At 39.1% G+C, this 12,262-nt stretch overlaps 1 protein-coding gene across 1 annotated transcript in view; it reads right to left on the bottom strand.

Moving 5' to 3' along the window:
- Positions 1 to 12,262, bottom strand: part of ryr1b (ryanodine receptor 1b (skeletal)) — a 149,659-nt gene that overhangs the window by 51,099 nt on the left and 86,298 nt on the right. The window contains exons 36-61 of the mRNA XM_051656671.1: positions 11,113 to 11,664; positions 10,713 to 10,913; positions 10,502 to 10,613; positions 9,036 to 9,179; positions 8,633 to 8,906; positions 8,319 to 8,433; positions 8,042 to 8,174; positions 7,779 to 7,873; positions 7,552 to 7,687; positions 7,255 to 7,438; positions 6,914 to 7,025; positions 6,019 to 6,139; positions 5,089 to 5,258; positions 4,707 to 4,927; positions 4,534 to 4,624; positions 3,800 to 3,940; positions 3,547 to 3,710; positions 3,286 to 3,364; positions 3,112 to 3,201; positions 2,828 to 2,968; positions 2,645 to 2,722; positions 1,813 to 1,888; positions 1,561 to 1,684; positions 1,334 to 1,449; positions 1,154 to 1,221; positions 38 to 159 (exon numbers count right to left, since the gene is read on the bottom strand). Coding sequence (XP_051512631.1) covers positions 38 to 159; positions 1,154 to 1,221; positions 1,334 to 1,449; positions 1,561 to 1,684; positions 1,813 to 1,888; positions 2,645 to 2,722; positions 2,828 to 2,968; positions 3,112 to 3,201; positions 3,286 to 3,364; positions 3,547 to 3,710; positions 3,800 to 3,940; positions 4,534 to 4,624; positions 4,707 to 4,927; positions 5,089 to 5,258; positions 6,019 to 6,139; positions 6,914 to 7,025; positions 7,255 to 7,438; positions 7,552 to 7,687; positions 7,779 to 7,873; positions 8,042 to 8,174; positions 8,319 to 8,433; positions 8,633 to 8,906; positions 9,036 to 9,179; positions 10,502 to 10,613; positions 10,713 to 10,913; positions 11,113 to 11,664 — 3,860 coding nt within the window. The remainder of the gene's footprint in view (positions 1 to 37; positions 160 to 1,153; positions 1,222 to 1,333; positions 1,450 to 1,560; positions 1,685 to 1,812; positions 1,889 to 2,644; positions 2,723 to 2,827; positions 2,969 to 3,111; positions 3,202 to 3,285; positions 3,365 to 3,546; positions 3,711 to 3,799; positions 3,941 to 4,533; positions 4,625 to 4,706; positions 4,928 to 5,088; positions 5,259 to 6,018; positions 6,140 to 6,913; positions 7,026 to 7,254; positions 7,439 to 7,551; positions 7,688 to 7,778; positions 7,874 to 8,041; positions 8,175 to 8,318; positions 8,434 to 8,632; positions 8,907 to 9,035; positions 9,180 to 10,501; positions 10,614 to 10,712; positions 10,914 to 11,112; positions 11,665 to 12,262) is intronic.

Raw genomic sequence — 12,262 nt, 5'->3', positions numbered from 1 at the left:
CAGAACAATGGAAATCTATAGCATAGATCTTAAATACCTTGCAATCATCTCTTTCTCCTTGTTGGAGGCGTGGCCACCACTGCCCAGGACTTTTGCTGGTGTGGACAGGAAATACAGGCAGTGATTCTTAAAGTATTGGTTTATCAATGGAAGCAAAATCTACAGAAAGACACAAAAGAGAGAGAGTGAATGAGGGACTTTAGACATTAGACATAACCAAAACACTGTCGTTGGGGTTGCACTAATAAGGATTATGTTTAAGACTAAATGAAATCCAGGCTGAATAATGACTTCACAAAAAATGGGTTCAAACAAAAAGGAAAATTCTCTCATCATTTACTCCCCTTCATGCCATCCCAGATGTGTATGACTTTCTTTTTTCTGCAGAACACACACAAAGATTTCAAAAAGAACATCTCAGCTCTGTAGGTCCACACAACGCAAGTCCAACAGGGTCCAAAACTTTAAAGCTTAACAAAGCACATACAGTATCAGCAGCATAAACATAATCCATACAACTCTAGTGGTTAAATCTATGTCTTCAGAAGCGATATGATAGCGGTGGGTGAGAAACAGATCAATATTTAAGTCCTTTTTTTTTATTTACTATAAATTATCCTCCCTGCCCAGTAGGTAGCAATATGCACGAAGAATGCCAAAAACAAATGAAGAAGAACTCCTCTTTGGAGAGAAGAGCGCTTAGGAGGGCTGTTCAAAAGTGGAGATTTGTAATACAAAAAGGACTTACATACTGATATGTTTCTCACCCACATCTATCATATCGCTTATGAAGACATGAATTAAACCACTGGAGTCATATGGATTACTTTCATGCTGCTTTTATATGCTTTTTGAACTTCAAAATTTTGGACCCTGTTGACTTGCACTGTGTGGACCAACAGAGCTGAGATATTCTAAAAATATTTGTTTGTGTTCAGCAGAAGTAAGTCATGCATATACTTAAAATGGCATAACAGTGTATAAATGATGAGAGAATTTTCATTTTTCACTACATTTATGATACTTTTATAGTGTTTTTGCATCCTTTTTGAAGCTTAAAGTTCCTTACTGGTGCAGTCCACCCTGTGTCTAACAAATAATTCCCACTGAGATAGAAGTCTTGCCTAGCATTTACATGTCCTAGGTGTCTCACCTTGGCAAAGAATTTAATCTCCTGTTCATGAGGAGATTTCTCAACTCTTCCACTGCTCACAACGGCCTCTAGTGTAACAAACACATGAAACACATCAATCAAAAACAACTGCATCAAGTGCAATATAATATCTGCAATGCTTTGGATCTAAGAAATAGCCGCTATGAATGTATACTGTACCAAGATGAGCAATAAACTCCTGTGCAATCTCCATCCACTTCAACAGCTTCTGTAGGAACCCGTAAGCAAAGCGCTTCTCAATGGAGGAAATTTCCTGCTCCATGTCCTTCAAACCTCTGGAGAACAACAAAACAAGTGTGAGGAGACACAATATAAAGTAACTGTCTGAGCATGTCTCTTTTGTTCTCTTTATTACATCACTAGACTTTTATTTATCAGTTGGGCACCTGGTGACCGCATAACCGTTGAACTGGAGGAATTTGAGCAGGTCTTGGGCTTTCTCTCTGTCCCTTGCCTTCTCCTTGGCTGTCAGCGTATCGTATGGTACCAGCAAAGGGTGGGTGCCACCACCTATGAATACAAAAACCACAAGATACAAGCAAACTCTCCATGGATCAACATGGTTTGTCTTAACAATAAATCATTTTTAAATGGTGTGCATTTGGGTCACATACTGACTTGAATAAATGAGATCATACCCTTGGCTTGCAGTTCCATCTTCTTTTTGCGGCCCCATGTGTTGTGGTAATTCTCAGCGAGCTGCTCTGCCATGGACTTTGGACAGAAACATAAGGTACTTTATTACCCTGCTGAAAAGTCCAGCTTACACCCACATAATTTTCAACGCTGGTTTGGTGATGGTCTACCTGGTGGACCATGTTATAAAGAAGTTACGGCAATTATAGGAATATTCCGGGTTCAATACAAGTTAAGCTCAATCGACAGCATTTGTGGCATAATATTGATCACCACAAAAATACATTTTAACTTGCCCCTCCTTTTCTTTAAAAAAGAGCAAAAATCTGGGTACAGTGAGGCACTTACAATGGAAGTGAATGAGGGCCAATTTTTACACTTTTCAAAAGTACAGCCACAAGACATAAATAATATCTGTGTTTAACACGATTTTATTGTGATAAAATCGCTTACTAACCTTTTCTGTGTAGTTATAGCCAATTTTACAACTTTGCTGCCATGACGATGTAATGTCATCAAACCTTAAAACCTTAAAATGACTGTAAAAATTGCTATTTAAACAACTTTACAGCTCAAATAAAATACGGTTTTAACATAAGAATTAATGTAAGTGCTTTTAGAAAATTTTAAGCTTCACATTTCTGCCTTTAAACCCTCCAAAAATTGGCCCCATTCACTTCCATTGCAAGTGCCTCACTGTAACCTTTTTTTTTTAAAGAAAAGGAGGGAAAAGTCAAAATTAATTTTTGTGGTAATCAACATTATGCCACAAAAGCTGTCGATTGAGCTTAACTTGTACTGAACCCAGAATATTCCTTTAAATAAATTATGTACCTGTAGCTCTCTGGACAATGCCATGCTTGTTAGGTCTACTGGCTGGGGAGAGTATCCCTGGCTTGGGTCATAGGTGGCCTGGAGGAGATTGATATAAAGTTGCACATACAGAATTATGTTTATCAAACATACAATTTCCATCTGGTTCCACCTGAATTTGAATTTCGCTCATTCCTCTTTTACCTGAGCAGTCTGAGAGATCTTCCTGGTGGCCTTCACCTCTGTTTTCTCAGTCTCTCCATCTCTGGCTTTCTCGAGAGTCCATTCCCATGCCAGCATAGCCTTGACGGACTCTTTAATGGGCCAGCGATAGATCTCCTTATCCTAGAGAGAGATAAAATGAGAGGCTGAGATCCATTCTTTCTTTAAAATACTCGCAACAAAGGAACAACCAATGGTGTAAACCAAGCAGATAGATATTAATAAAGATAAAGAATAGCTTGTGAACAGCATAGATACATTCAGACCTTTTCTGAGAAAGTCTTGTATGGCCGCAGCATGGGATGGGTTTTGGCATTCTCATCTAGAACCTCTCCAAATGTCCAGTTGTTCTGGATCTGAAGAAGGCAAAAGTTACAAGCCTATTCCTGAACCCACAATTTCTTTGCCATTCAGAAATTAGCAAGAGCCCTGATACTAACCTTCTCAAAGGCCCATTTATCATGCGTGTGCTCAGCATATTTGTTTATGAAGGCATCCAGCCTCTCAGGGATGATTGTGCTGCAAAGAACAAAAACGAAAATACTTTAAACGAGGAGATATGTCAGTGCTGTTTATTGGAATGCAAATCTTTTGATTCCCTCATAATGATTGCTTATTGTAAAGTCAATGGTTTTCAATAAACTATTAAAGCACACTTGGCACTGACTATTCGCTGATTGTTTTCCCTATATCTCACTTACTTGGTTGTCTCCACTGGCTTGGGATCAAAGTTGCCCTCAGCATCAACAGATGCTTTCTTCTCAGTTATGGATGAATAGCTGGCATCTACATAGTCTGGAGGGATGGCACCCGCAATGGCACAGATACAGGGCATGGCAATCTTAAACAGCTCTGCATCAAATTTCTAGAGAAATGAGATGGCAAGTAAGTGTATACAGTATATGCATGTTTCAATTAGAATTCCTCCATTGCGAGTATTCATATATGTCACACCTTGTGTGCGAGGGACTCAAAGATGCCCCAGAAGAGTTTCCGAGAAAGATGCAGCTCCTCTTCTGATGTGATTCCAAAGTTGGCCCATCCATTAGGCAGACAATAATACTTCCAGCAACGCTCATAGTGATTGGTCAGCAACTAAATGTATTAAGAACAACTCAACTAAAGCACACTGGCCAAAAACATGATGACAGGAACCAAAAACTGAGCATATCTAACTAAAGTAGGGTCAATTTGGGTAAACTGGGACACTGGATAATGTGGGACACCTTAGCAATGCTATGTAAATTTGATGCTCTGTCACAAGGATTATGTTATAGGTCACCCAGAAATTAAAATTCCTTATGTTATTTACTTACACTCATGTTGTTCCAAACCCGTATGACTTACTTTTTTTCTTCTGTAGAATACAAAGGAAGATATTAGGCAAAATGTAAGGGTCAAGCACTATTCACTTTCACTGTATGAAAAAAAAAAAAAGAAAAAAAAAGTGAATGGTGAATCAGGCTAACCATTCTGCCTTTCCTTTTGTGTGTATGACAGAAAGTCATACAGGTTTGGAATGACATGAGGTCATGAGTCATTTTTGGGTGTACTAACCCTTTAACATGACCATTTTGTACCTGGTTTGTCATGCGATTGTAAGTGTTGGAGTGACAATACCAGTCAATAGCAGAAGTTTTATGGCATGTTCCAGATTACCTTAATTTACACTTACTATACTTGCATACCTTGAGGGGCATCTTGGCATACTCGTTTAGGATTGGCACATCAAACACAAGCCTCCTCAACAGATGCTGCAACATAGATGGCCGCAAATACCTAAAAATACACAAACATCATTATGTTCAAAATAAATTGCATTTAAGAAAATTGGTGCTGATGTCAAGGAGGAATTACTAACTTGACAAGAGACATGAGGCAGTCCTCAATGACGTCTCTCTGAGCTTTAGTAAGAGCACGGCCACGGGACAGCCTATAGATAGTGTGCAGCATAGAGTCGATCATAATGGCACGGTGGTCTGTGCCAGCGAACAGTGGGGCACACTTAGTGAGTAGAGGCAGCACAGCGGAGCACAGGTAACGGTTCAGAGCCAGTGCCATCTCTGTGGTGCTAAACGCCGCCTGGATGAACATAAGAAGCAATATCATACAGATTCTTGTTATATGAATTATCATGGTATAATTAAATTACCAGAATATACACTCCAACATAATGACAATATGCATATTATGAAAGGTAAAGAAGTGATGATGAAATATTATTGACTGTGTTAAGAGCTTACCGTATCCAGTGAAGCTCCAGCTCTCATATCGGGCAGAAAGCCCACCTCCAGCACATGTAACAGGAAGTCCTGGTTTTCAATGCCGTACACTCTGTCCAGGAAAAGCACCATGGAGGCTTTGTGGTCTGGCACGAAACTCGCTGACATTTTTGGCTCAACTATCTGACCATCTATCAAAAATGCCACAGAGAAGTTGAGTCAGGGCTCCACAATGTGTGCATTTTACTCACATTTGATAAAAAAAAAAATACAAAAAATGTCAAAAGAAAATATATTGTTAAAATGATAACTTTCATGAATAACATAATCATTATTCCATTACACATTTCTTAACAGATTATTAACTAAAACTTAAAAACAGAATATGAATGAATGTCAAAGAAGTTTAATCAGCTGTATTTTCATTTATAGTTGAATATTCATGAACTACTAATCTGAAGAATTCTATAATATTTGTTTATGACTAATGAAAATATAAAGTGTTATTAATATATCTTTTGTTTATTAGATGGACATTAAGGTGATCAGTCAGGCATTATGTTGTTTTGTGCATCTGTAATGTTAAAAGAAAAAAGGAAAATTGGAAAAAGTTTTATCTGAATGTGTCTAATGTCATGTATCCAGTATATCTGTTGTTTATGAACTTAATTCTTAATGCCTGCTTGTGCATATGCATGCTATATTGTGATACATTAACAGTTACACATAACACTCTTTAAAAACTGAATTCTGACTGTGCCCTTACATTTTTAATGTGCCCCTAAAAATGTTAGATAGAGCCATATGAGTGTAAGCAGTATAAAATTGCTGTTTTTTGTTGTTGCAAGAAACATGATAGATTTTACTCAGCCATCGTTTGCAGTATTCCATTCTGATTCTGATGCCTAAATTATTCAAAATGATTTAATATAAATGTCTTTACTTATGTACCTTTGCCAAGGGTGGGAATCTGAACAGGTAAGCTGATGACTCCCACTAGATCTTCAATGGGCACCAGTGACCTCAAGATGGCTCTGATTCTCAAAGCTTCGCCTTTACCTGCTTGGATCAACTGTTGGGAAAGAACAGGTATAAAATCAAAGATCAGCATTCCCTCATTACATATTAATTCTGTAAAAAAAATTACTCTGAGCTTACAGTAAATATTACATATAAGTGTGGCAGGGGCTTCATGCTTAAAGGGATAGTTCACCCCAAAATTAAAATTTTCATCATTTCATCATTTATTCACCCTCATGTCATCCCAGATGTGTATGACTTTCTTTCGTCAGCAGAACACAAACAAATATTTTTAGAAGAATAGCTCAGCTCTGTAGGTCCATAAAATGCAAGTGAATGGGGACCAGACCTTTGTAGCTCCAAAAATCAAATAAAGGAAACATAGAAGTAATCCATAAGACTCCAGTGGTTAAATTCATATCTTTAGCAGCAATATAATATGTGTGGATGAGAAACAGATCAAAATGTAAGTCCTTTTTTACTCTAAATCTCCACTTTTACATCTGAAAGGCACATGTGGTGCCAGTTTAGTTTCACTTGTACATCTGAAAGTTAAAGTGGAGATTTAGAGTAAACAAGATATGGATTTAAACACTGGAGTCATCTGGATTACTTTTACATTTCCTTTATGTGATTTGTGGAGCTACAAAGGTCTGATCACCATTCACTTGCATTGTATGGACCTACAGAGCTGTGATATTCTTCTAAAAATCTTCATTTGTGTTCAGCTGAAGAAACAAAGTCATGCACATCTGGGATGGTATGAGTGGGGAGTAAATGATAAGAGAATTTTCATTTTTGGGCGAACTATCAAGTTACTACTTACATGCATCTCAGGGGCACAGCGACCCAACAAGTCAATAAGGGCTGAGTAAAATGACATAATGGCATTCCCAAGATGCACTCTGTTCTCCTCTTGTTGCTCCTCCCCTCCAAACCTGTGAACCAATAACGGGGCAAAAATGAAAACAGAATTACCAAACTATTAAAATTAATATGCAGTTGAATTAACAGGAGAACAATTAGTGATATTACAACAATAAGCACACACATACATATGCATGTACATATATATCTGGACAAAGGTTCAGTGTTTGAAGTCTGTGTGAATGAAACTGGAATAGTATGTGTATCGTAACACAAAGGTTATTCGTTGCAATGTCTTACATGAAACGTCTGTCCTTTTTAGGAGTCGGCCCATCTCTGGCAGGGTCTTCAGAGATCTTAATAGCCTCCTCAATGGCAGCTAACAGACCTGCACCACCCTCTCCTCTCAGGGCAGGGCCGAAGCACTCAGGCCGACGAATCAACAGACGAACAACTACATTGGCGTTCTCCTCTACACTCTCACCTTCATTGGGAGACAGAGAGGCAATCACTGACATGGCCACCAACCAACATTAACTACAAATACCTCCAAAAAGAGGTATCATTTAGAGATGGAATTAAACTGAACATGCTGACCATTGACAAACACAGCAAAGCGCAGGAAGTCCAAGTATCTCTCTCCTCCACATGGATTCCATCCTATGTCAGGGTAGCCTTTAGACAGGAGCATGGGACACATCCGCAGGCCGCAGCCAGCCAGGTACGTCACCACCTGTGCAGCAGGGAGAGCCAAAGAATGTTTATGAGAAGTTAAAAGAAATGTACCAGAAAAAAAAAAACAACAACAATGTTCAGAGCACTACCATCTCAAGGTCTTGTTCTTGAAGAGCCAGGGCCAGCTCATTGTTGTCAATGCAGGATGCAGCAGCAACATCAAGAGGCGTGGATCCACGCATTCCTACAAATCAACATATTAAAAACTCAAGTTAAAACTATTTATAAGAAAAGAGTCTTACTTGTAAATATCCTTGGTCCACTTCTACCCTTGTCTGATTTGTAGTGAACGGTATCAACCATTGCTTAATATTCTACATCAGTGTAAATGAGGAGTTACAAAGGCACTGACCCAGTCCAATGCCACTGTTCTGCAGCAGGTATGAGAGATGGTCAAACATGGATCGCTGGTTCTGACGGCTGATCCTACAGAAGTAGCACAGGAAGCGACAGCAATTGGTCACCATCTGTGGGAATCGAATTTCCTAAAGACAAAGAAAATAAAATTTACAAGACAGAGATTCCATTTGTTTCAACTCTATTTGAAATGTTATTTCAGATTTTTTTTTTTTTGTGAAAATCTTATTTCAAGTATTCATATGTTCAGTATATAACATAAATGTGAATACCTTAGAGTCTCCACCTCCCAGCACGTTTACCATGACCTCCATGACTGTCTCATGCATGCCCAGGGCTCGCATCAGATTAGGGTGCTGGTAAAACACTTTGTTGTTCATGAGGTTACTACAAGACAGACAATAAGAATATCAAATATCAAATTTCAGGTAAACATACCATGATTCTAGACACTTTTGTAACAAGACAACAAACAAAACTTGCACATCAAAGAAACTAAATTTTTACATGATGACCTTGAATATCACTTGAAGGACTTGATGTGCCAGTAATCTGAATCATTCCAACAATCATTTAAAGTACAAACCCAATGCTCTGGATCATAAGCCTCTCCTCTTCTGGGCCCATCTGGACAATGAGCAGGGAGCGAATCTGCCCCAGGCACTCCAGCAGGTCCATGGTGTCCTGTATGGACACAGCGTTGATAGCATAGGCCTTAGGCAATGCTCTGATCAACTCTCCCAGAGCATCATATTGCCGGTGGAGAAGACTGAACATCAGCCGCACCAGCTCAGGGTTCTGAATGAAGGATTCCTGAGCCCAGTGAATCATTGTGTGGGATATCAGCTCTTGTAATGTGCCTGAGGGGTAGAGTGTTCCAGAAATGTTAGAGTACTAAAAGAATATAACTATGTGAAAAGAAAACATTGATCCATACGAGAGGAAAGCAGGTAGCAAAATTCTGGGGTTGCTTAACTACTTTTACTCACTAGGTTTGGGTTCTTCATCTGGTTCTGGCTCCTCTTCCTCCTTTTTCTTCCTGAGGCTCTTGACCTTCTCCACCAGACTGAGCAGTCTTCCTCTGAGTGACGCATCCACCTCTTCCTCCTCCTCTTCTTCTTCAACATGGACACCTGAGGTACAGAAACAAATATTGATAATCAATTATAAAATGAATCAAAATGCTAAGATTGACTAAAATCACTAATTTGTCTTCTTAAGTTTCTGTTATCATGAAGTGTTTCAGTTTAACACTCTGATGCATGTTGTCCATCATGATGTGGACAGACTTTTAAAGACATTTTAACCATTCCTGATGAGAGAATACATACAACCACCATGTGTTTGACCCTTAGTCATTCATATACTGTATACGACTGCCTCTTTATACGGCATTGTGTTTTTTATTTATACCCTCAAAGTCACAATGGCTTATGAAAGTAGTGATGTATCCAAAAACCTTTGGAATATCCACTACTATATTTTATTGCAGTAGAAAGATGTGTAACTCTCTCAAAATGCATGATTTTGGAGAAACAAAAGAGGAATGATTTTATTCTTGTTTTGAAAAAGAAACTTTAAAAATGAAAAGTATCTCATAATTTACTCACACTCATGCCATCCCAGATGTATATGACTTTCTTTCTTCTGCTGAAGACAAATTAAGATTTTTAGAAGAATATCTCAGCTCTGTAGGTCCATACAATGCAAGTGAATTTCTTGCATTGTATGGAAGACATTCACATGTCTTCAGAAGTAGTATGATAGGTGTGCCTGAGAAATAGATCAATATTTACATCCTTTTTTACTATAAATCTCCACCTTAGCCCTGACCAGTAGGTGGCGATATGCACGAAGAATGCAAATTACCAAAAACAAAAGAAGAATGTGGAGGTGAAAGTGAAAGTGGAGATTCATAGTAAAAAAGTACTTTAATATTGACCTGTTTCTCACCCACATCTATCATATCGCTTTAGAAGACATGGATTTAACCAATGGAATCGTATAGATTACTTTTATGCTACCTTTCTGTAATTTTTGGAGAATCAAAGTTCTGGACACCATTCACATGACTTGTACAGACCTAGAGAGCTGAAAAATTCTTCTGAAAATCTTCCTTTGTGTTTTGCAGAAAAAAGAAACACATACACATCTGGGATGGCATGAGGGCGAGTAAATGATGAGAGAATTGTCATTTTTCGTGAACTATCCATTTAAGATTTTTCCCCCCTTTGTGATTTAATAATTTGTGCATTAAAGGCTTCAGTTTTCTTATTTTTTTTTGTAGTTGCTAAAGGCTTCAATCTTAAAAAAATACATTAAAAAAATACAGTATATGAATCATTTGATCAGTTATGTGTCAAATGATATAGAAGTGATAGAGCAACAGTATATCTTGTTGGTGCTTAGGGGTTTGTCATGTGGTTAGTAAGTTTGTGATATGTTTTGAACTTACCACAGTGATTCAGGAGGTCATTATGGAATTTCTGAAGGGTTTCTCGCACTTCCTCAGGCACTGGGCAGTCCTCCTCCTCTGGGTTGTGCTTAAAGTTAGTCAACAGGAAAACCTACAAACACACACATGAATGTACAAAAACACTGATCAGTCTCCCTGAAAGCAGTTGAAAAGCACATGTGGGTTTAAAGTAGAATGATGGGTATTGCACCTGTTCCTGCGGAGGGGAGCGGAACTCTCGGGTCCTGCGAGCAGTTTCTGCAGCGGACATTGTAAATGCTCTCATTAGCGTGTTGTACCGTTCACGCTGGTTTGTTTGGATCTGCTGTATGAAGTTATTGGAGAATGCCAAAATAGCCTCCACTCTGTGTCTGAGCTCACAGTCACAGAAATACTGTAGAAGTGTACACATCTGAAAACAGGGAAAGACAGACAGAGACATAAAATAAATATTATTTTTTTAAAGAATTAAAAGATTTCAGAATATAGTAGTACAGTCTTCATTTTATTGCTTTAAGGCTCTTTAAAATATGTCCTACTTCAAATTTAAATTCCAAAAGGAAAGAAACACAGGAAAGAAAACTTTGTTTAATGAGATCTGTGAAACTTACCTGCAGTTTGACAGACTCTGGAAGCTTCATTTGGAGTAGCCCCTCCTCCGGTGCTTCCTCTTCCTCCTCTTTGGCCTCCTCTTGTAATTCTGCCTCCTTCTCTTCCTCTGCTTTTTCCCCATCAACCTTCTCTCCTTCCTCCTCCTCCACTGCCTTCTCGACCTCTTTGCCTTCTTCTCCCTCCTTCTTCAGGGCTTTCAGCTCCTCCTCCTCCTCCTCCTCCCCTACTCCTTCATCCACCGCCTCCTCTACTTCAGCCAACTCTTCTTTCTCTTTCAACTCCTCTCCCTCCTCCTTGGGAGCAGCTTCCTCTCCTGGTTCCTCTTTCTCTCCTGCCTCCTCCTCTTCTGCTCCAAACACACTGGGTTCGATCATCTTGAGGATATGCTTGACGTCCTCATCATTGAAAATGCCCATAATGAGGAGGGTGCTGATTAGTTTAAGGATTGGAACAAAGTGGAACTCAACGCTGCCCCCTACAGGATCGCGCATAGCATGACTGCCATCAAACACAGCTTCGGTCAGCATGCTCAGAGCCTGGGTCTTCAGCTCCTGCAAGGGCATTGTGCAGATATTAACAGAAGCATCATTTTATGCTTTTGGTCTTTAAGGGGTCATAACATGCCTTTTTTATTATTTTAATATGTTCTTTGAGATTCACTTATAGTAGTAGTGATATAATAGCTGTTGATTTAACATGTTAATTAAGTGTGATTAATCAAATAAAAAATAACACATAAAAAAATAAACGTAATTAATCATGCGTGTCCGTATATTCTAAAATAAAAGTATGGATTTTCCTACCATACGAGCAATTCAAGCTTTAAGTACATCTGTTTTTACGAGCTGCATCAATAAATGGCAGCGTACCTCAACAAACCTAACAAGCGGTATAGAGTTGGACTCGGTCACCCTGAGGCACAGTTGGTTCTGGCCTGCCTGAACACCTTCACGCAGAAGGTAGCGGTCCTGGTGAAACAATTTCAGAGGCTCCTGGGGCATATGGCATCCTCGGCAGTGGTACTCCCCCTCGGGTTGATGCATATGAACCGCTCCGGCACTGGCTACAGACTCGAGTCCTGAGGTGGGAATGGCGCCATGGCACCCAGTGCCATGCCTCAGTGCCATCAAACTTTCAGTCCTTGGTCAG

The sequence above is a fragment of the Myxocyprinus asiaticus genome, chromosome 26, assembly GCF_019703515.2.
Source record: "Myxocyprinus asiaticus isolate MX2 ecotype Aquarium Trade chromosome 26, UBuf_Myxa_2, whole genome shotgun sequence".
Lineage (NCBI taxonomy): Eukaryota > Metazoa > Chordata > Actinopteri > Cypriniformes > Catostomidae > Myxocyprinus > Myxocyprinus asiaticus.
Note: the sequence above shows the minus strand (reverse complement) of the source record. Positions and strands in the feature narration are given on the sequence as shown.